At 41.9% G+C, this 23,751-nt stretch overlaps 3 protein-coding genes across 15 annotated transcripts in view; all 3 read right to left on the reverse strand.

The window, feature by feature from the left end:
- The window catches only part of myo15b (myosin XVB), a 52,405-nt gene extending 36,178 nt beyond the window's left edge, over nt 1-16,227 (reverse strand). The window contains exons 1-23 of the mRNA XM_074620905.1: nt 13,509-16,227; nt 13,232-13,408; nt 11,352-11,416; nt 10,948-11,011; nt 9,663-9,772; nt 9,405-9,479; nt 8,754-8,847; nt 8,521-8,624; nt 8,339-8,402; nt 6,907-7,020; nt 6,633-6,794; nt 6,444-6,575; nt 6,291-6,349; nt 6,054-6,177; nt 5,857-5,952; nt 5,413-5,544; nt 3,755-3,880; nt 3,571-3,648; nt 2,772-2,920; nt 2,358-2,403; nt 2,141-2,265; nt 877-991; nt 615-790 (exon numbers count right to left, since the gene is read on the reverse strand). Of these exons, the coding sequence (XP_074477006.1) occupies nt 615-790; nt 877-991; nt 2,141-2,265; nt 2,358-2,403; nt 2,772-2,920; nt 3,571-3,648; nt 3,755-3,880; nt 5,413-5,544; nt 5,857-5,952; nt 6,054-6,177; nt 6,291-6,349; nt 6,444-6,575; nt 6,633-6,794; nt 6,907-7,020; nt 8,339-8,402; nt 8,521-8,624; nt 8,754-8,847; nt 9,405-9,479; nt 9,663-9,772; nt 10,948-11,011; nt 11,352-11,416; nt 13,232-13,408; nt 13,509-15,983 (4,862 nt within the window). The 5' untranslated portion in view covers nt 15,984-16,227. The remainder of the gene's footprint in view (nt 1-614; nt 791-876; nt 992-2,140; nt 2,266-2,357; nt 2,404-2,771; nt 2,921-3,570; nt 3,649-3,754; nt 3,881-5,412; nt 5,545-5,856; nt 5,953-6,053; nt 6,178-6,290; nt 6,350-6,443; nt 6,576-6,632; nt 6,795-6,906; nt 7,021-8,338; nt 8,403-8,520; nt 8,625-8,753; nt 8,848-9,404; nt 9,480-9,662; nt 9,773-10,947; nt 11,012-11,351; nt 11,417-13,231; nt 13,409-13,508) is intronic.
- The window catches only part of galk1 (galactokinase 1), a 108,047-nt gene that overhangs the window by 33,692 nt on the left and 50,604 nt on the right, over nt 1-23,751 (reverse strand). The window lies entirely within an intron of this gene.
- The window catches only part of llgl2 (LLGL scribble cell polarity complex component 2), a 38,297-nt gene continuing 33,539 nt past the window's right edge, over nt 18,994-23,751 (reverse strand). For 8 of the 12 annotated variants that reach the window (XM_074621030.1, XM_074621023.1, XM_074621029.1 and 5 more), the window contains 3 exons: nt 22,729-22,771; nt 21,785-21,848; nt 18,994-21,265 (listed from right to left, as the gene is read on the reverse strand). In XM_074621030.1, coding sequence (XP_074477131.1) covers nt 21,809-21,848; nt 22,729-22,771 — 83 coding nt within the window. In that variant the 3' untranslated portion in view covers nt 18,994-21,265; nt 21,785-21,808. The remainder of the gene's footprint in view (nt 21,266-21,784; nt 21,849-22,728; nt 22,772-23,751) is intronic. The other 4 variants (XM_074621027.1, XM_074621032.1, XM_074621026.1 and 1 more) reach the window with 1 other exon arrangement.

Raw genomic sequence — 23,751 nt, forward strand, 5'->3', positions numbered from 1 at the left:
AGTTATTATGGACGTAGCCCTATATTTTAAAGCTGCAGTGGGTAGAATTGGAGCAACTATGATTTAAAAAAGTTATTTTTATAAAAACGTGTCTCCCGACAGTAGTGCATGAGACAGGTACTCTGAAAAAAATCATGTGCCTCTGTGTCCTCCGGTGCTCCTAACGGCATCTGCAAGATTTCACAGACTGGAGGAAAACAACCAATCAGAGCCGAGCTGGAGCCGTGCCGTCTCTGAGAAGCTGTCAATCATTCGCGAACTCCGATCAAATGGTCAAACTAAGCAGCGCTGATCATATATGAATCAATGTTCTGTTACTGTAATGACTATTTCTCTCCTTAAATGTTTTCAGAATCATCTTGTAGTGTACTGTTTAGCTGTAAAATGAGAAAGTTTGTGACCCGGCAGCCATGTTGAGATCAGTTGAGGAAATACCAAGCACCGCCCACCAGTCGGAGCAAACTTCCTAAATAAAAAATCCCTGACTGGAGATACATGGTTTTTCTACTTTTCTACTTATTATACTTGTTTACCTTAGTAAAATATAGATTTCAGGACTTAAAAACAGCATTTCCTGTATTTTATTACGTAGTTTTGTCTTCTCCTCTCTGTACCTGGCCTGGTGTCCTCGGATGTGGCTCTGGATGACGATGGCTTTCTCCTTGAAGAACCTGAAGTTCCTCCTGCAGAGGAAGCCTCTGATGTTCCTCTGGATGGTGATGGCAGCCCAGGTCTGGGTGCTGGTCCACTTCTCCTCCAGCTGCTGGTACAGGAGCTCCTTGAGGAACAGCTAACACAGATACACACATACATCTAAACATGTTGATATGTACGGTAAAACCTTTTTATCAGTGTCATGAGTGGGCTGTGTGGTACCTTGGTGAGTCCCAGCTGGTACTGTCCCTCCTCTGCATCCACCATGTCCAGCAGAGCCAGCGACTGCTCTCTGTCTGACGCCTCACTCAGCCGCTGGCTCAGGAGAACCCCGTATCTGTGAAAACACATCACATGCTGCTGACGAGCTTTTCTCAGAAGCTCATAAATCCAAAATTAGATGATGACAGGGGTCCGTGGCACTCAAAAATTAATATTTTAATTTTTAAATCAACAGTATAATCGGCCCAGTAACGTTACGCTTGTTATGCAACGTTATGCAACATTATGTTGTTACGTTGTTACGTTACGTTGTTACGTTACTTAACGTTGTTACGTTACTTAACGTTGTTACGTTACTTAACGTTGTTACGTTACCTTGTTACGTTACCTTGTTACGTTACCTTGTTACGTTACCTTGTTACGTTAACTTGTTACGTTACGCTGCGTTGTTACGTTTCTAACCTTAACCAAGTAATTTTGTTGCCTAAACCTAACCAATCGTTTCATAGTGTTAACCACGTGGCATTGTGCTTTTCTGCAAGTGTGATACGAGGAAAAAATGTTTTGGTTCAGAATCGTTAACATTCACATAACTAAGACTATAGAAGGGTAAAACACAGGCTACATCAAATTATTCCAAGGGACATACAAGAATGGGTCCCTGGAATATTCGTCTTGGAGGGGCTGAAAGAAATATTGAAAAGCTCTGATGTAGACAATGCAGGGATTTCTTGGTGGATGCATCATGACACAACTCCTAAACTTTACTTCCAACAAAGTCACGTTTTTGGTTGTGGAGGGAACATTATGGGGTAGAGTATAAAATAACAGGTAAACTGTAGGACAACCCAGTCAGATATTTGTGGGCTGCCTAGATCAGAAAACATGTGATTCAACAAACCAATCAGGTTTAGCTCCCCTTCCTATGTCACATGCAGGCTCCTTAGAATATACCGTCCACAGCTTGAGAACTACCTTTGCAAAGGTGCAACATATTTTTCTTGCAAGCCAATCAGAGCAGACTGGGCTTTTTCAAGAGGGGCTCTTAAAGAGACAGACGCTAAAACGGAGCGTTTCAGACAGAGGGTGAATACAGGTATATTCAGGCAGACACTATGAGAAAAATAATGTATTTTTTTAACAAAATACAAGTATGAACCTGAAAATGAGCATGATATGTCCCCTTTAAGGGAGTGAAAGCATAATAAACATTAAAGTACTGCTGTGATGGTGCAGGAAGGGATGCTATGTATGTTTGCAGCACCTCTCAATGAAGTAGGAGTACTGTATCCGTACGGGGAAACCCTCTTTCCTGATGTGGATGGTCTCCATCATCCCAGCATGCTTCAGCTGGGTCGACACATAGTCTACGTCAAAGATCCCAGGAAGCTGACAGATGACATGCAAGATACATTACAGTCATACATTGTCGGCTGATGTTAGGATACCAGTTAGCATCAGTATAAAGTATCTGGTGTTACCTTGACGTAGTTTGGCTTCAGACAACGAATAAAAGTGGTCTTGCATCTAAGAGTTAAAAAACAAAACACCATAAAACACCACTTGTGTCGGTCTCCGATGCCGAGTGGCACTTACCAAACGGCGGTATCTGACAAGGTTGGGAGTGAGACCGGGTTGGAAATCTCCTGTAGCCTATAATTTATTTCAGTGGTGATTTACACCAAATGAAAACATTATGAACTCAGACTAGATATCATGAAGCTCATATTTCTTTTCCATGACATTTACTAAACCCACATTCTCCACAAACCACAGCTATTTGATTTCAAACACATGCAGTGAAAACCATATGACACTCAGTTGGCGTTTCGCGCTGATCCACAGCTTTTGGTAATGACAGCACAGTACAGTGAGTGTGGTCAGTGTGTTGGTACCTCTCCAGGCGGGTGGTGAGCTCCGTCAGGGACTGGAGGAAGTGTGAGGCGGCAGTAGAGGGCTGCTGGCGGAGGCCCTTCCCTCTCCAGCCCAGCTCTCTCTGCTGAATGTAACCATCCTGAACCTTACGGAACAGCTCCGACACCATCTGACAAACACGCAAATTCACTGGTAAAAATCACATACAATGTGTAAGTATGTTTTTTAAAGCCTACCAATGTTTTTGGAGCAACTGATATATTTTATGTTGGTATACAATATCTTCAAACTGATCACGTTTGTATTCAGCAATGCCCCTAAAGTTGTACTCTCATGACTACCACCAGTAACGTCACCCCTAATAAAACATTTACCCTTTTATATGTCATTGTCTTGTGCTTGTTAAAGGGGACCCATAATGCTTTTGTGTTTTTTTCCCTTTCCTTTATTGTGTTATATAGTTTTTCGTGCATGTAAAAGGTCTGTAAAGTTACAAAACCCAAAGTCCACACCAAAGGAAGTTACTCTCCCCCACAGAAATACTGATCCTGAACTGCCTGAAACACCTCGCTTGAAGTCCCGCCTTTTCTTCCGTAACGTGGGGATGTCACCAAGTAACACATTTTTCCTAGCGGCTAGTCTGGCAGGCACGATTGGTGCACAAACCTGTGTAATCAGATTACATATTGTGATGAAAATCTCGTTAGATGCTATGTTGTGCTATACTATACTATGCTATGCTATGCTATGCTATGCTATGCTATGCAAAAAGACCCATATCATCAGCACCCAGTACGGGTCTAATGCCAGTTGGTTCACCTTTAACCGACTCCTGGCAAAAAGCTCCACCACTTCTGTCCTGAACTGGTCGTGGTTCTTATTCAGGAAATTATGAACCTGGAAAAAGAGTTTTTTTTTTTTTTAAATACAAATATTCCCGCATCATTGGCTGCTGTCTGACAGATCTGCTGTACATAGAGTAGCAGTGTGCTGTGCCTGATACCTGATAGGTGACGGCTCCAGCATAGTGATAGACAGTGAAGACTGGCAGTGGGTTCTTGGGCTTGGCATAGTAGGGGCTGTTCCCATGGTGATAGTGGCACTTCTGGAGGAAGGTGTGGTCAGTGGCCTGATGGAAAGACAAAGAAGAACAATACCAAAAACATATACAGGTTTACTTTTCAATATTTTACACTCTCTCAAGGTCAGATGGAATGGAAACATTTTGTCTCAACACTTCTTGTATTTCTATCTTTGTGAGGACCTATTTCAGTTTTTAACCGTTATGGTGAGGACATTTCTGCATTGTAGAGGTAGGTGTAGGGCTGGGCAATATGGCCAAACTCTTCTATCACAATATAGGCAATTTCATATCTCGATAACGATATACTGTATATTACGATGTAGCATTTTCTTTTGATAATTCAATAAATAGTTTATATTAAATAACCACATGGAAATGCCTATTTCTGTATACTCCTGTGTGAATACTTTACAGATGAAAAGAACTGTGTATTTTCTCATTTTATGAACTTGAGTGCAAAAAGAACATAACAGTTTTCAGTGAAATTATCGAGAAAATATAAATAATGATATATCGCGATAGAAACGATATAGAACATTTTATGCGATAGACATTTTTCTATAGTTTTGACGATATATATCGTCATATTAACTAGCCCAAGGTGGGTAGGGTTGGGGTTAGGCATTTAGGCAGCAGCGTAACATAATTGTGATTGGCCCCGGTGCAAATGTTTTTTCTTAGGGTCCTCGCCCCAAACACAAGCGCACGCACGTACACACACAACCACTCCAGACAATTTCAAAGCAGACAACTGCTATGCCACCATGGAGAGGCTCACCATGCAACTCCCAGACTGCAAACCAGCCTCAGATCAGCACCACGGACAGCAGCCAGAGCGCCAAATTTATCAACGCTAATTTAACAGTCTGTCCTGGACTCAATGACCAAATGCTATCATAGACAGAGATTACAGTAGGTGCACATTTTCCAACATATGAGATGTAACAATTACTGTGCTATATAGATTTAAATAATTTAAAAAAAAGAAACCAGTACTCACCCATTAGAAGTTTATTCTACAGGTCTTGTGCTCCGCAAAGTCACTAACAACACTGCTTAAGAACCATGCCCTTTTTTTATTGGACTGTTCTGTTCGTGAGCGACGCAGCTCGATGTAGCACGCCGTTTTGAGCTGAACTTTTGTCAGACGTCCAGCAGTTTATATTAATTTGTGTCGCTCGCCTTGAAATCACCTCAATGGACCAGAAGTGGCTGATTGGTGAAGTTGAAATGAGGAGTTATCTATACGATACCTCATTTCGCTACAAAAACCTAAATAAGGTGACAGCTGGTTGGAGGGAGATCACCAGGGAGCTAAAAGTTTCCTGCAGCTGCTGGCTATCTTGAATGCCATTTTCAGTAAATATCACAATATTGAATGTGTGTTTTCTAGATAACGGATTCAGTGTGGGCACGGTGTAGGACAGTGATTTTTAGGCCCCTGACAGCTTCTGGGACAATGTGCACCGTCGATATTCACGCCACTGCATTTAGGGTTAGGAGCTAGGATATACATTAAGTCAATGAGGGTCCTCAGAAGTATAGAGGTACATATATTTGTGTGTGTGTGTGTGTACCTGAGGGAGGCAGGTCTGATCGTCCAGTATGCGGAGGATGCCGTGTGGTCTGGAGGAGATCAGCTCCAGACAGGAGTGGAAGTTCTTGAGTTGCATCGGGTACCACTGGATCTGTTCTGCACTGTACTCCTCCTGCAGGCAACACACACATACTGTCACATACGTAATACTGCAGAGAGCACTCAGTTTAAGTCTGTGAAGGAATTTATTGAAGGTGCTCCAGGGCTGGCTCTAGCCCTTTTGGTGCCCTATATGCAAAATTTGGATTTGGATTCCTGCAGTCAAAGGGACGTCTCACAACATGGCAACCCCAAAAGTTTATCTTGGTACTGGCTTACAACTGATCTATAGGGCATTAGTAAATGACTCATCAACTATTCATTAAAAAGGGTGACCTTTTAAAAGTGGTATCTTGAGGTTTCAGTTGATGTTCAGCCCACTGACCTGCTCCTGGGAGATCACCGCCTTGTTAACATAGTGCTGCAGCTGCTCATTGGCGAAGTTGATACACAGCTGCTCGAAGCTGTTCACTCCCAGGTCCTGCAGAGGAACACAGAAGCACTGGTACGTCACATCCATCACCACACCATCAGCCTAGTTACTTTTAAGTTTCCAGTTCTCAGTCCAGGCAGAATACCAACCTCAAACCCGTAGATGTCAACTATGCCCACCGTGCTGTCCATCTCTGTGGGGCTCAGCCAGTCATTGATCTGCTCCAATAACCAGTCAAACAGCACTGAATACAAGGCTTTGGCAATGGCATCTCTGCAGGAGAAGAAGACAAGGAGGGGAGTGGAGTGCAAATGTTTTACAGAAAAAAAAGACTTGTCTGCTATTTGTGCAACATCCTGCATCGACATTAGAGGACATTTTCTTACCTGTATTCTATGGCACTTTCTACAGACAGAGGGCAGTAGATCCTGTCGTAGGTCGTCTCCTGTGGGAGAGAAAAGCTAATAAGTGTGCACACGTGCAGAAATATGGCTGATAACCCAGTAAGAGTCATGACCGGTGCATGAGAGGCTACTGACTGTGACTCTGTGAGTGATGACAGTCTGCAGGGCCTCGGAGGAAATCTGCAACAAGGAGCCAACCCTCCTGGCCTCGGCCTCGCTGAAGATACGAGCCACCTCAAACGACTCGCTCTGAAACAAAAACAGAAACTGATATCAATATGTGATCTGTGTAAGTCTCACTCTCTCTCCTACACACACACACACCTCGTATGAGCTGAAGCAGACGTTGCCGAGCTGCAGGATGGAGGAGAGGATGGCCCAGACGGTGGAGATCTGGTCAGCATGCAGACCGATGGTCTCAAAACACTGAACCAGAAGCTGGAAGTCCTGCTTGTCCTGCTTCCCCTTCAAGTCACAGGCACCACCCTGGAGGAGGACATCAATGTGTAACATGTATAACGAGTGAAGAGAAAGGGAAAACATTACAAAAAAAAACAGAGATGGAGAATAGTTCTGTGTTCACTGATGTGTGATGTACTTGGTTTAGGTAGTAATAGGTCTCGGCTCCTTGTATGTAGAGCTCCTGTTTGTCCCAGTCGTTCATACCTGCCAGCAGCTCATAGAACACATGGTAGTTCCTCTCTTCATTGGCCTGCAAGGGAAATGAGACAAGAACTAGGCAGTGACATTAACTGAGTTCATTACCTACAGCATAAATTACCAGAAACAACAACACACCATCACATCAACAGCATCACCAAAATCATTGTAATTTGGTAACACTTTATAATAAACATTATTTATAAATGGTAAATTGATAGTTAATTAAACTTAGCTAATAGTTATTTTACTGTTATATCAAACTGAATGAAAATTAATAATGTTTAATTATAATAATTAGTTTATAAATAATAAATTGTATCATAGCTGATAAGATACATTCTGATTACATTAGTTAAGTATTTACTAACAGTTTATTGTTGCAAACATTATAACATTTTATATACTATATTACTATATAATATATATAAGTATTTGTTAATGATTACCAACTTATTTGTAAACCTTTAACAAATTATTTGTTATAAGTATTAACTATCTATCTAAATAATGTTTATAGATGCTTTGCAAAATATTTTAACAATGTATTACAATCATCAGTTGCAACTTTATAATAGCCATCTAAATAATGTTTATAGATGGTTAACAAAGCAGTTATTAACCATTAACAAAGCGTTACAAATATCTGGTCCATCTATCTATGTAATGTTCATAGATGCTTTACAAACAATTTGTTAAAGGTTTACGAATAATTTCGTTATCATTAACATTAATGATAGTATATAAAATGTTATAATGTGTGCAACAATAAACTGTTAAAATAACATATATTATAGCATTACTAATAATTAGTAAACATTTATTTATTATCATTTCATTGTTTGTTAACAGTAGAATAACTATTAACTAATTTTAATTAACTACCAATTTAACCATTTATAAATGATGGTTATTGTAAAGTGTTACCTGTAATTCCACCTCTGAGGATCATGATTGTCCATTTGACATTTGCCAAAATTGAATTCTGGACCAAAGTAGAGGAGAAACCAACCAACCAACATTTTTATCCATTGCGCCACGTTGCTGGCATGGCTAAAAACTGATGTTTGAAAAGCTATTTGATCTGTTGTATAGATGGAGGTATCCTCTATCAAGCTGGGAAAGCTGCCATGCAAGCCAAACTGTATCCAAACTGTTGATTTACCAAGAAGCAAAAGCACTCAACCAGAAAAGGAACTTGAGACTTTTTCCTACAAGCCAACAAAAGCGAGCCAAATGTGATACATGTACATCATGCCGATTAAACAATCATTTACACAGTGACAAATTGCTTTTCCAGTAAATGTAACATCATGGACTCCTCCATGAAGTCTGTTTGAGCACACAGCACACCCACTCAATGTCCTCACCTGAAAGACAACCCTGGACTTCTCAAGGAGATATTTGGACAACGATGTCCCCACAACAACGCCGCTGTCAACCAAGATGAGAGACAAGTAAAACAGCTGCAGCCAATCTCGTCCGGGGAGGAGCAAATAAAGGAACATATGGTGAAATATCAAAAGACATTTCTAACATCAGGCGGACTCACTGGAGAATGTGGATGTGGAGGTACTTGCCGAAGCGGCTGGAGTTGTTGTTGAGGATGGTCTTGGCATTGCCGAAACTCTCCAGGATGGGAAAGACCTCCATGGGCTGGAGGAGAAAGAAAGTGAATCAAAGTCAAAAAGGGTATGCATGACTGAAACACCAACGCTTTGCAGTGTTGCTAACTGATAAAACTTTACATTAAGGAAGGCGTTTTTGTTTTCCAAAGTGAATTACCTGTCGCAGGTTGTTGTTCCTGCCCTGATACATGGAGCTGAGGTAGTGGACTAACAGCTTGGTAGCTTCAGTCTTCCCTGAACCACTCTGGCCACTACACAAGAAATAAAAATGACCTGAAATATGACACAGCTTAAAAATTGAGATGACATGCAACAAGCTCCCAATTGTCTCAAACCAGAGCCAGTAATGCTGCGGCTCATGGTTGGCACCTTAACACCGAGTCCACACCAAGGGCATCCAATTACATGGCTTTTTATTTATACCAGTGTAGCATGGAATTTTACTGCCAGCGTCATGATTACGTCACGGTGTTAGCTAAAGGCAAAACAGAGGAAAGACTGGATGCAAACACGAAGCATCTCAGAGTAGCGGACCAAAGTTACACATCTAAAATGTCATCTTGCTGTGTTGTTGGGTGCCAATATCGATATTCCATACATTTGAGATGACAAACTGTGATTCGAGACTCTAGCGAGCTACAATAAATGCTCTGAATTTGGAATTTAGCACCTGGAAGGACTAAAGATGGAAATCTTTAGTCCTTCAAGAGCAAGGTCTTTTGTTTAAAACCTGAGGCCGGAAAGATAAATTTGACAAAATTGCATAGAAATAGACTACACATTATGATATTGGTGTTCCTGTCAATACCTTATAATGATGCACTGCTCCTGTGTGGAGGCCTGAGACTGACTGAAAGCGGCGTCGGCTATGGCATACACATGGCTGAAGCAGAGAACAACAGAAAATCAAACATTAGTAATGAAAAACAAATGGAAAAATGTAAGGTGGACAGATGTCCTGAAGGGACTGACACCTTTTGGTGAGACAACATGCTGCCAGTTGTAATTATAAGTACAATAAAAGTAAGCAGAATAAGGCACAGCTGTGTGAGAATTGTTTGCTCACGGTGAGTTTCTGTGCTGTTCTTTGCCCTGGTATTTCTGTCTCAGCTCCTCTGTGTAGATGTTAAGGGGCTTGAAGGGGTTAATGGACAGCAGCATGTTTCCAATGTAAGTCTGGAAATAAAGAAAATTACACGGGCATTCAGAGAATAAAAAATCGCATTTAGCAAAGATAACAGGTATTGATAGGTGTCTGCAAAACTCTTTATTGTTGTTTTTTATCTACCAAGACGATCACCGTTATTTGGCTACGAAAACCTTAACTCAAGGTCCCCCTTACTAGTTTTTCTGGAGCTTTCAACCAAATCTCATGGTCTTCCTCAGTAGATGGAGTGTACACAGTTTCTGCTCATTTTATTCTGTCTTGTTTAAATATACATGTAATCTGTAACCAAAACCTCTTTTTACATAAAATTACAGTTGCAGCATGGAAGCATTTCATCAAAATGATAGAACATTTTAGCCGCTTTGAAACGCTTTAAAGGGTAACTTCAGTATTTTTTTTTTTTTACATTTTTAACCCTATTTTCCCATGTTTTTCTGTCTAAGTGACTAATGGGGACAACAATTTCTGAAATTGGTCCAGTATTGAGGGAGAACGCTGTAGACGGCAGCTGCTCACGGGCTGCAATATAATCCTTTTGGGGCAAGCTGGCACCGTCATTTACCTCCACTAAAAGTGTTTGGTTTTGCCATGACAGGCTCTGATTGTTATTATAAGTGTCTGACAACAATATGGAAAGAGTCGCTCAAGGCAAAGTCTTGTTCTGAAATCTCGCGTACAGTACAGAAAGCATAGCTTAGTGTTATCTAAAAGATTTTTAATGTCATGGCTGAATATTTAGATGATTTCGACAATGTGGATGATGTCTATGAATTCGATGCCCACCCGTATTTATTTGAGGCAGAGTACACGGATATTCAGATTTCACAACGAGACTTCTCCTTGAGTGGGACTTGGACACAATAACAAACAGACCGGATCAAGATTCTCCTTTCCATAATTTTGTCAGACAATTATAATAACAATGTGAGCCTGTCAGTGACAAAAACAAGCACTTTTAGTGAAGGTAACGTTACATTGACGTTACATTGACGCTGCTCACTTGCTCTCATAGCTCGTTTAGCGGCTGCTAGTTACAGCGTTCTCCCTCAGTACTGGACCAATTTCAGAAATTGTTGTACCCATTAGTCACTTAGAAACAAAAACATGGGAAAAAAGGGTCCAGGTTGAAAAATACCAAAGTTATCCATTAACATCAGAGTGTGAGGTCAGCAATGAAACTTACATAAATACAGTCACGGTGGAACCTCTTCTTCAGATTCAGAAGCACGGAGCTCTCGCACACCTCTCTAAGAACAGGAGGCAAACAGGTTGAAAAAGAGCATATTTATACTGTACTGTAAGTACTGTGTGTGTGTGTGTGTGTGTGTGTGTGTGTGTGTGTGTCTGTATTACTTACGTTGTGGGGACATAAATCTGTTTACACAATCACAGTATGGGGACTTGCCTTCCTTTTGGACAACATGCAAGTCCCCATAATTACGTATAGGTTAAGGTTAGGGTAAGGGTTAGGATTAGTCAAGTAGCGGTTATGGTTAGGGTAAGGATAAGCCTCCAGGAAATGAATGTAAGTCAATGTAATGTCCTCTAAAGTGATGGAAACACAACATGTATGTGTGTGAAACTCACTCCAGCTGGGACAGATCCTCCACCTCATCCACCTCTATAGTTCTTTTGCAGCCAGGCATCACCACCTGTAAAAAAGCAGAGACATGAGCAGCTCCAGTGTGAGGACATTTAAGTCAACATTAAAGCCCTGCCACCCTCCATTTGAAGCATCCCTTCAGTCAGGACCATGAACTCCAGACGACTTTGCCCTTACCTTCTCTCCACAGCCATCTTCTACTCTGGCTAACATTGATTTAAATGAGTTTTTTCAAAAAAGTTAACAAGCCTTCGCCAGAGCCCTTTATGGTTTAAGATGTGCTTTGTTTCTGCACTTCCCTGCTGCTTAATGGTCCACTCCACCGGTAACCTTTCCACAGCAGGTAACCAATCCACTTGCAGCGGCGGAGCGGTGTGATAGATGATATACTGCAATCTCATAGCGGCGTGCTGCGCTGCGTTGTATGCTCTATTGTATGTGCACAGACAAGGAAATAAATAAACCAGCAGTAAGTCTTTTATGGCCTATTGTCTTGTGTGCACACCGGCTAGAAGTGATGAAGTAGAACTGATATGCTTGACATCCCAGCCCTTAGACATTAAACAGCAATAGTTTAACTTTTCTGAATTGGAGGTAATGTTTGTTCCTTTGGTTTATAGGAAAATGCTACATTTAAAGCTGGGCATACACTGTAAGATTTTTAAAATAAGAGGCGCCGGTGTATATGGACTTGCAGGTGGCGAGGAAGGTATGGACAGTATGGCTTGTCCATTTTGCAGAGAGAATTGAAGGTAAGCTAGCTACGTTTTACTATATCTATTGTAGCCTACATTGTTATCTTGATAGTTACGCTCTGATTATTGTAAGAAAAGTAGAAAAAAAGGCACCGACATTGGGGGATCTGCTCGTGGCTCTGCTTCAACTGTGCAAGGGCCTGTGGACGTCCGACCAAAATTTCTGACGTCAGAAATTCATGCAGGCAAAAAATGTCAACTCTGAAAACTAAGATTTCCAAGAAGGTCCCCAGAGGATGAAGCACAGCTTTGCAGCTTATCATCATCACCATTCATACTCCCATGAGTATAAACTACAGTTTGTAGAAGTGAACGTGAACAGATGCAAATTTTAATGAAGGCGGTGCGAACTGAGGCAGAGACAAGACAAGATGTCTGCTTGATTCGAAAATATTTCAACTTAAGCCAATGATTTGAATAAAGGAGTAATCATAGAAATAGAACTGGAGTAGAATGGACATCGAACCGTTTTCTGTGGTCATTTGACTGGTACAAAAGAAATTGGTGATTGTTGTCTCATTTATTCCAGCTCTATATGCTCCTTAACGTGACTACTCTACTGCTCGTTTGAGTTGTTACCGCAAAACCTCACCTGCAGTGAATCCCCGACTTGCCGTAAAACGGATTAGTTTATACAGAAGTAAGCCCGCTACAACGGTCAGAATGGCAATGGTACACATAAAAATGGCTGCCGCTCTGACCATCCTGTTTCGTTGATTTGAATGGGAATATCCGTTGTACTCCTATTCTACTTCTGCGGGAATAATCCAATGCTTTATGCCTCCAATTCTCGAAAATTGAGAGCTAAAAGGAGAGGGATATGGAGGAAAATAACTGAAAGAAATTTCCAGTAGGTTAGCTCAGTCATCAGAGTCTGGGCAATGCATACATTGCTAGCCAGCTCCAGATTATGTCTGTACAGTCAATGGTGAATAATAATGAACTGCACAATCAATCCAGTGGCTAAGGGGGGGTGAGTAAAGCTTGGCTGAAATTTGCTTTGTGTTTAATCTGAATGTGCCTAAACAATAGCTAAATCAGTATGATTTATTTTCTATCCTCAAAGCCTGGGGCGCTAACAGGAACTTTTCATAATGCGGTATCAATACCTGTGTGCTGACCAGTCGACTCTCCAGCATCTCCTGGGTGGGGTCCTCTGATTCCCAGGGACCCCTGCCATTGTGGGCAGGAACGGTCCTGGCCTGGTCCTCATCATCATAGACTGTCCACTTGGTTAGCTTCTCCACTGTCTGGTGGGGCAACAGGTTCTCAGCACGCAGCCAGTCCTGATCCCGCATACAGCAAAGACAGATGATTGATGAGTGCAGTTTAATAATTTCATAGTGTTTTTAGTGAAGAGTCTACAACCAAAAATGTAACACATACCTGAGGGTCTCCACTCATCCGTGGGTTACCAGCCCAGTGCACCTCTGGTTGGGCGATCGTATATATACCCCCCTCACCCATCAGCTGGGCCACTTCCCTGTCTGCCTCTTCTTCATACAGGGACCGGACACCCGACATCACAGCACTCGCCTCCCCATTTGGAAAAGGCTGAGTGGTGGACCTGGGTATCCCAGCAGCCTCTCTCTCTGGATCTGGTCCCTTGGTCCGATTCAGCCCACTACTTATTGTTCCCCCTGATAAGGACAGCTTGGTCAGGTTGATCTGGGAGGGGACAAGTTTCCCTCTTGCAGCCTGTAGCACACTGACTCCATCTTGGTTGTTTAGGGCAGCTCTCCTGTTTCTATCCTCAGTGTTGGATGTTCCCTCCGGTGTACCACTGGACCCAGGGCTCCTCTCTGCCACATCTGCACCTGACCCCACTGGCAAGGACTTCTTGATGGACTTCAAGAGACTGAGATCTGGCTTGACAGGGAGCACGAGCCTGGCACCTGGTTTAGGGGGTTTTGGCTGCGATGTAGTGGGTTCTCCTGGTGGTCCAGTGGTACTTGCTGGAGTAGAAGGTCCAGGAACTGCCTGGGGCACCTCGGCTGTCTTTGCTTTGCCCAGTTTGTTCATCCTGGGGAATACCACAGCGTATTTGGCCTCTACCTCTTTCTCCCCAGCTGGGACCGCTTCCTCCCCTCCCTCCCCCGCCTTTCCCTGCAGGCTGGCATCCTCTTTATCCGTTTTGTCCGCAGAGGAGCTCCTATTTTTCTTACCGGTCAGGCTGGTTTTACTGGCAACTCTCATGGCCATCCTATGTTTGAAGATATTGCCCTTAGCTTTTCTGGGGCCTTGATTCTGTTTTATCCTCCGAAGGGAGAGCCAGTTGGAGACCCCGATGGCTTTAGTCCAAGCAGAAAGCTTCTTCCTCATGTTTAACCCTCGTGGCATGCTTTTCTGAATCCAACCAGACACTCGGCGAAGAGTGGTCACACCTTTTCTTCTCGCTATCAAACGTTCCTTGGGTTTGCTCGAACCCCCGTCAACACCCTCACTCTCTTGTGTTTCCTCGTCAGGCTTCGCTACCACTGTATTTCCTTTGTGCCGGAGAGATGCCAACTTGACCTTCCCCAGGAGCAAGCCCCGGGGCGGCCCTTTGACGACACTTCCAGCGGCGTCCGGTTGCTCCTCAGGCTCCAGAATGGCTTTGAGGTCTTTACCTTTGGCTTTGAGAAGCATAATCCGGTTTTGGCCTTTGATGGCTTTGGTCAATGTTGGTTCAGCCTCCTCCTTTTCCTCATCTGGATCAGCTTCTATAGGAGCATCTTTCTCATTGATACTTTTTGTTTTGTTCACTAACTGGGTCTTGCCTTTTGCGGTGTCAACCTTGTCGACGGACAGACCTTTTGGTGGTTGAATCTCCTCTGTTGCAGAACTGGGTTTGTCCTCTTTCTGTGCTTTTCTTTTGTTCTTTTTTTCTTCCTTGGCTTTTTGTTTGGCTTCCTTTTCTAACCTCTGCTTCTCTGCTTTGGCTCTCTGTTTCTCGGCCTTCTCCGCTTGCTTATCTGCCTTTGTTTTCTTAAACATCTTGTTCTTCGATCCTTGCGCAGGCTTCGAGGCGTGCGGAGTCTGTCTGCGTCGTCTGCGGGCTTTATCGTCTGTCGGCTTTTCAGACGTGTCCTCCTGGTTTATCTCTTCGTCTTCACCCACATCACTGACGACCCCCTCAGACACTTCAACTTCCTTCTCGTTTCCCTCTTCTTCTTCTTCACTGGATGTGACTGCTTCACTTCTGGATTTGGCTTCCTCTGAAAGCTCTTTGTCCGATTCCTCGTTTGCCGTCTGCTCTGTATCTCTTTGAGTATCTGATGCCTCAGCCTCCTCCTCGCTGCTCTCCTCACTCCCATGTGTCTCAGATGGCTCTTCGTTACTTCCCTCCTCCTCCTCTTTCTCATCGTTACTAGTTTCCACTTCCGTCACCTCCGCTGAGCTTCCTGTATCACTCTCTGATTCCTCCTCCTCGCTCTCTGTCACTTTGTCACTTCTCTTGTTGACAGGCTTGGTGGGGATCTTGTTGTTGGTCCTCCCTTGTATGGCTGGGGCTGCTTTTGGTGGAGACTTGGGTTTGGTGGTCTTGTTCATGACCACCTTACTATCTTTGTCCCGTTGAGGTTGTGATCTAATATTTCCAGGTGTTCCGTTTCCTAGTGTGCTCCCCACTTGTTTCTGGGGTTCTGTACTTCTCTTTTTACTTTGATCTACTTTATTCCTTCTATTGCTCTTCACTTCATCTGCCTTTCTGTCCTCCAGAGGTGGGGAATTCCCTCTAGCTTTTTGTTTCCCATTAGGCACTTTGGAGGGAGATGCTTTGGAACCATTCTGTCTCACATTTTTCTGCTGATGTCCTTTTTTAGCTGCCTCAGCCTTCTGCTTCGTGGCATTTGTTCTACCTTGGGACTCGACCGGTGACATGCTGTCAATTCTTCGGAGTTGAAATTACCTAGAGAATTAACAAAGTTGTATGAATTGTCTGCATTTAGTTGAGGTCAAGCATTAGAAAATTTCAATCCATCAACAACATAGACAAGTTACAGCCACTCAATAAAATGAACAATCACAGGCTGTAAGTTGAGTAACGTGTCTGTCAAACTTAGTGAAACCAGGTCCTTGGCTCAATCCATCAGCATCTATACCAGGTTTCACACCTTAAGTTCCTGATCCTTGTTCTGAGGCTAAAGACACCCAGGTCAGACCTAGTTTAGCCACAAGTTATTGCCACAAGTTATTGAGGGCTGCAATGTATCTCCATCAAGACAAACAATACAACAGTGGCTATGACTTTTTTTCCATGCTGGAAGAAAACTCCTTTTCCTTTTGTAACAGCAAACAACAGCTATTATCTGCAGGTTAAATCTAAACGGCAAGTGAAAGGCTATCTTTAGATCCGCCTAAATGTAGTTGTATAGCCTGTGCGCCCTGGGGGGAAAGCAACGAGAGCTCATTTCAGTGTAATATAGCTTACCAGGCTTCTCAGGTGAAACCCAGGCATGGCTGGGGGGCTGCAAAGTGCTCCGGCTTGTCCTCGAGAGCTGGTGTCAACGATACAAACGTGCACCCATGCTCATGAGGTAGAATTGAAGGGAGGTTACACACCAATATCCCACCCACTAACATTATACAGGAAGGCACAAGGCCAAATATGCAATACACACCCACCAAAAGTTTGCGTGTGGTTCATGCATGCACGCAATGCCCCCGTCGACAAAGGTGAGCTGGCGTGCGCACCCGACGCACGCACACGCAAACACAAACACAAACACAAGGTGCCTTCTGAATAATACAGCCGTATCTGGCAGGTCGTACAGCTCTGCTGCCGCTCATAAGGCCAGCTGGTGAATGCTTGGGAGGAAAGGTGAGAGGCGCTGCTTGGAGTGATCAACAATAGGTGCTGACGGATGAGAGAGGGAGAGAACGACAGAGGGTTCATTACCCGGGAGAGGGAGATTCCGTCAGTGTGTGTGCTGGAATTCTGGACAAAGCATCATTTCTAAACTGTCGGTTGCAGACCAGATGTATTTAGAAAGTGACACGTTTTTCATGTATTGGCTCTGTGTTCCAGCAAATAGCATTTAAAAAAATGACTAAATGGTGTAAGTGCTGACTTTCACTTTCCTTTGAGGATTTTCTTTTGTTTTTTATGTATTTTTTTTAGGACTGTCATAGTTAAATCAATAATGCGTTATTGCAAATTTGTTTTAACGCCGCTGATTTCTTCAACGCAATCGATCTTTCAGAGGTTGTAGTGGGCTCAGTTTTAAAGCTAGAGGGAAGAGACTGGTATCATATGAAACTAGAAAAACTAAGGAATCCATTGGTACCAACCATGTCATACTATCTTACGCGAAGGAGGTTAAATAACGCTCCAAACTGTCATGTCTGTGCCTCCCTCTGAATTGTGATATTGTTAACTCGTTTGACTGTGTAACTGGAGTCAGTTAACCTTAGTTTGTGGTAGATATTAACTTGTAAGAGGCCCTAGTTTTGTGGTTTTTGTTGTGGGGATCTAGGGGGGTAGATTTGAGTTTGTCTTAAGTCTATTTAATTGTTAAGGGATCTGCAGGGTTAGGAGGTGTGCTTTTGTTTTCTTTGTCTCACGGTTTCGCGCCACCCAAAGCCCTTGTTTTTTTGTTCTTTGAGTACCCGTAAGCACAAGTTGTAACTTTTATTTCCTTTATTTTCAACCACTGCAATACACAGTTTTTATGTTGCTTTCCTTACCCCTAGACCACCTCTGGGTTGGAACAATAACACTCTTAACTGGCATGGCCATTTTCAAAGGGGTCCCTTGACCTCTGACCTCCAGATATGTGAATGAAAATGGGTTCTATAGGTACCCACGAGTCTCCCCTTTACAGACATGCCCACTTTATGATAATCACATGCAGTTTGGGGCAAGTCATAGTCAAGTCAGCACACTGACACACTGACAGCTGTTGTTGCCTGTTGGGCTGCAGTTTGCCATGTTATGATTTGAGCATATTTTTTATGCTAAATGCAGTACCTGTGAGGGTTTCTGGAGATTATTTGTCAATGTTTTGTGTTGTGAATTGATTTCCAATAATAAATATATACATACATTTGCAAAAAAGCAGCATATTTGCCCACTCCCATGTTGATTAGAGTATTAAATACTTAACAAATCTGTGCGATTAGTCAGGATTAACTACGGAAAATCTTGTAATTAATCGCGATTAAATATTTTAATCGATTGACAGCCCTAATTAAATATAATGACTTAACTTTATGCTAAATGAATGGTTCAACCTTTTGGGAATCACTTTTTCACACACACTCTGTCAGAGAATGAGATGAGAAGGCTGATCTCAAACTCATCTGTGTGTGTGAAGTAGAGCCTAGCTGGCGACTCCATAACAACACATTAAGCTCATTACCGAAGTCCCAGGTATCCTGGCACCATTTTCTAGCTCATTTAACGTCTTCAGGTTGCAAATGACAATGAGGGTCATCCTCTTAACAGAGCGGCAGGCTGTTAGCCGGCCCGACCTCAGCCAGATCCTTAGAGAGCTCAGGTTGCAGCGAAGCCACCGTGGCTCGAGGCAATTAGAGGACAAAGCGCCTCATTCTATAATGGATGATCAAAACTCTTGGCTGTGCATGTATGACAACCGATCCCTCTTTTTATCCACTTCACCAGAGATGGCCCGGCCGCTGCAGTTCACAAAGACCAAGATTATATGCTGGGCTTTAACAAGAAAGCAGGAATTGAAAAAAAAGAGCACGGAAGATAATCGGACTGAAAATGATGGGGTGGGAATCTAAATGTTTTCAGGTTTCAGTGGAGCATACGGAGACTGAAACAGCATTCAGACACTGTCGAGGATTTCTTTGCGGTACAGCGGACATGAATGCTGTGGAAAATAAAGACGTCAGTGTGCTGAGAAAATAAAAACATACGCATGGATTCTTGGGAAAAAAACATGTAATAATTATCCAAAAGAAAACTGTAGTGTGAAGTTACAGATAATAAAAAAAAAATTAGGGTTCTTAATCAGTTCACTACAAAAATATATTCTAGGCTGATGCTAAATACCCAGCATTCTGAGACACAGTACCAAAATATTTCCTTGTACGATCTAAATAGCAGCCAACCCCAGTTACAACAGGCCCACAGGTACAGACTGAGTCACATACATACTGTATATATTAAAAACATTTCACTACAATAGCTTACAATTACATTCCTAAATTACATTATTCATTTGCTGGCATAAAAAAAATGGTTTACATAAAAAATAATTAAAAACCAAACCCCATAGAAAGCTGTTCCCCCCAAAAAAAGTACAGCACTGTGAGCTCCGCAGTAGTGGAGAAGTACCTATGGCCGGTTACAAAGTAGAGAGTGGACGGGAGGGGAGAGGGCTGCGTTAGCAGTGTACAGCGGTACAGTATAGTTTGTAATGCTCTGGCTAATTTAGTAAATGACTGAAAAATAAAAACAATTGAACACCAGTGTGGTTCAACATACATTAAACAATTTCTGCATCTTTTTTTTTTCTTCTTCTTATTCTGGGGCATCACTGAAAACATTGTCTTTGCCATTACATTTGAATGGTATGGAAGCTCATTTATGCCAAAAAAAAAAATGACGACATGAATGATGACAGGATTCACAAAAATAAAAACATCTGTGCTAGGTCAAAGTGTTGACTTACCAAGGTCAGATTATGAAATAGTTACTTTTGTGCGTCAAAATTAACTGAGTAAGTCAAAACTATGGGATTCTAAAACTAAGTAATGACCTTGGTGGTTAAAGATTATAATACTACCTCAAAATTAAGATATGACTTACTTGTATTATTAATCAAAGTCTAAATTGTGAGAAAGTCCAGATTTTTTTTTTACTTACTAAATATTTTGACTAAAAAAGTCCTCTATAAGTTATAATTTAACATAGTATGTCATAATATTGACTTATTACATAGTTTAAATAAATAAAAATAAAAACATCCATGCCTACTACCAAAGTAAGATTATGAAATAGTAACTTGTTTTGCGTCATAATTATGAGATGAAAAATTAGTTGGGTGGAAATAAATTGACCAAATTAAAAAATATATATATATTTACAAAAATTGAGTCCAATTACAGGATACTAGGTAAAAGGTATGACTTGAGTCAAAATTATAATAGTAAGTCATATTTAGTCGAGTAGTAAGTATGAGATTTACTAAATAAAAATATTTAAAAATAACATGTAAAAATTGTATTACGTCAAAATGACAAGATGCTAAGTCAAAACTTTGAGATTCTAAATTTAAATTATGACTTTGGCTGTTTTGTATAAATGATAATACTACCTCAAAATTAATATATTACTTACTTATATTGTGTAAGTCAAAATTGTGAGAGTCCAGATTTTTTTTTACTTACCATCTAAATATGTTTGACTAAAATTCAACATAGTATGTCATAATATTGACAGTTTTGATTCACTGAGACTTTTTTTCATTTATTATCATTTCTAACTTAATCATCTGTTTTTTTTTTTCTTGTCCTGGCAGAAATGAGCTTCCATATCATAAATCGGAGGTTTCTTCAAATTAAAATTTTTTTTAAAATTAGGCACAAATCACATCAAATTTAAGCTCTAAAATATTTTCATCAACATTATGCAAATCATCCCCCCACATTCCTTCCAGCTGTGTGTCCATGTGGGGAGATGAAGACCAGTGATTGCACAGCAGAGAGCGTGGTGATTGGACGATCCGCTTCCGCTGGCGGAGCACATGAGAAGGCTGGCGGTGAGAAAGGCTTTCAGAGTGAAGTGGGTATGGTTGCTACTTAAGTCAAACAGCTTCAACGAGTGGCATCTTGTGGCAGATTTGCGATGCTGGCGTTGATCTTGATGTGATGAATTCTGGCATTGGTCACATGTCAGGAATGTGCTTCATGTAGCTTTGGGTTAAATGGTTTGTGACCGTGTGGTCTTTAGGCACAGGTGGTGGTGTCGTCTCCTCCTCCGCCCTCCGTGTGCACCGTGAGTGAGTCTTGCACGACTGCCGGGAGCCGTGTGGTGTCTCTCCACCGGGGGGCGTCTGTGAGCTGAGAGTGGGGGGAGGTCAGTCACTGAGGCCAGGGGTCAGGGGTCAGTAGTGGTTGTGTCGGCCGAGCAGGAGGCGAGTGCTGCTACAGGACTGCAGTACGCTTCATACACATCGACAAGTCAGTTCACTCTGAGGAGACACATTACAAAGCAGTCAGCGGCCAGGTCAGTTTTCAAAAGGTAAAATGTGCCTCTACCTCAAGGCTGGCCCACACTAAAAGATTTTTCAAATCTTAACAGATGTATAAAATGTGAGAGACGCCACACATAACGACATGTTCTGTTAAATTTAACAGTTTGGTTCATATAGTGTGTGGAGAGCAACGATTTTGGCAAAAACAGCACACCACACACTAACAAGATTCATTCATGAACAACACAAGTCCCGAGTCAAAACTCCCTCGAAAATCTCGCGAAATCTCTGTCGATCAGACGTGACTTTAGTGTAAACAAACATGGCGGACGACGAGCGGGAAGAATTAGCGATGTTAGTTTTTGCTTCGTACTGAAAATTCACAGCGGATGGATGAATGAAGTCACGGAGACACATTAAATGGAGACACATTACATAAACACTCGTGTTGTTGCCACAAATCAGACCCAAAATGGGCTCGTTTCTCGTGTAGTGTGTACCCGGCATTAGTCTCACCTCAACTGTCCAGAGAGAAGTCTTTCAAGCTACAGCACTGTTCACATTATTCTCTAGGAATGACCTGCGGCAAACACACAACAGCTTCCATCAACATGACTTTACCAGCTTTTAGGCCAAGACACACCGAACTGACAGAAAAGAACACTTTTTTTGGCATGCAATATAAATGTGTTATTTTCACCTATTCTAAAATGGTGTGTTTGAATAGTTCTGCATACTGGGGTCCATAGACAGTCTTGGAATTGCATAAATTGGGTATCACTGTAAAGATGAGACTCTTGTAGATCCAATGAGCCAAACTGTATTCATGTATGATGATGTTAGTCCCGAAGTGAGACCATTTTTTTTTTTAAAACTTGACCTCACTGTATAAAATGACCTGTGGTGACCTCTAGTATAATCACAGCCTCATGAAACTTTACAGCCACAAACTAGAGACCTAGAGCATTCAGAGGATGGATGCTTTCTCTAGATAGATTGGCAATAAGGGGATTTCTGAGCAGTTTCCACAACAGAAGTGCTCGCCATCTAATCGCCAAAACATGCAGTTCTTGCTGAAATCTCCAAATGTCAAAAGTTTTTGATCCCAAATCACAGCATGGCTTTTGCTATGGTGTTCCTCAAGGTCTTGGTGTCTTAATGTTGTATTTTGAAGGAAATATTGATCATTTTTTATTAATTCTTGAGTAAACAAAATTGTTAAATTTAGCTTCAAATCTGTGTAACAAATGGTATCAACCAAAACATTGCTGCAACAAATTATGAGACATAATAGAGCATGGGAATGGCCATCATATACTTCGATCATAATGTTCTTAACCCTTACACACTTATACAATTTATTTTAATTAATTAATTAATTAATTAATTAGTTAATTAATAAATTACAGATCATTTGCTTTTAGAATTCTCTGATTGAATTAGCAATGGCGGATACTTACGTCTGGTCTCCTTCTAGTGACTTCTGGATCTCTTGAAGTACTTCTGCGAGACAATAAAACACGACAGTAACTAACCAGTGTTCTCAATGCAACACTCCACACTTCATACGAGACCTGTAGCGGGCAGTTCAGTCACATTAGGATACAGCTTGCTGGGATCAAAGGGAAGTTATGCAAATCATGCGTCGGGATGAGGTTTTGGTAAACGCTTCAGGTTCCCAACCTGTTGATGTGGGTGTGTCTTGATGACAATGGGAGCAGAAAGCTGACATACCAGTTAGGAGAGGCAGCACATGGTACTGTTACTAGCTCAAGTCAGACTTTAAAAGGGATAGTTTGCATGTTTTGGAAGTGGGGTTGTATGAAGTACTAGTGTATAACCTACAGTACATGACAGTTGGTACGCCCCCCCAGTTTAGAGGAGCAGAGAGGGAGCAAAGAAATGTACTGCTGTGGACGATGGCAGCAGCAAAACTTATTTTAGAAACCTAAAAAATTCAGTATCAGTTTAAAAGCCGTTTCTCACCAGTGCAGTGCGAAATGCGTTGCGGGAATGCTGAAATCAAAATCCGAATATTTATTCTCTGCAAGAATGTTCTGCAGGGGTGTGCAAGCATTCATAAGAACCCACAAAATCAGTTTTTATAAATTTCCGTTCGAATTTTTCGGACTTAAATCCATGCTTAGTGTGAAACGACTTTAAGTATACTAATATTTTCACCGCTTTACCTTGCAGTCAGATAGCTATACAGTCTGTTTCCAACGGGGAACTGAAGCCCTTATCCAGGGTCTCGCCAAAGCCACCAGACTCCATTGATGGAAACAGGAAATATACCACGCAGAACACGGGAGTTGCTGATCTATCGCTGCCTCGATCGGTTTAGTTTGTTTGTGTTATTGTGAGACTTTGGTGTTTTTAAAGGGTTAGTTTGGATTCACCAAAGTCTTGACACAAACTAACCAATCGAGGCAGTGGTAGACCAGTGTGGTGGCCTTCAGGGAGCATAGATGGAAATAACGGCT

Source organism: Sebastes fasciatus, chromosome 20, assembly GCF_043250625.1.
Source record: "Sebastes fasciatus isolate fSebFas1 chromosome 20, fSebFas1.pri, whole genome shotgun sequence".
Classification (NCBI taxonomy): domain Eukaryota; kingdom Metazoa; phylum Chordata; class Actinopteri; order Perciformes; family Sebastidae; genus Sebastes; species Sebastes fasciatus.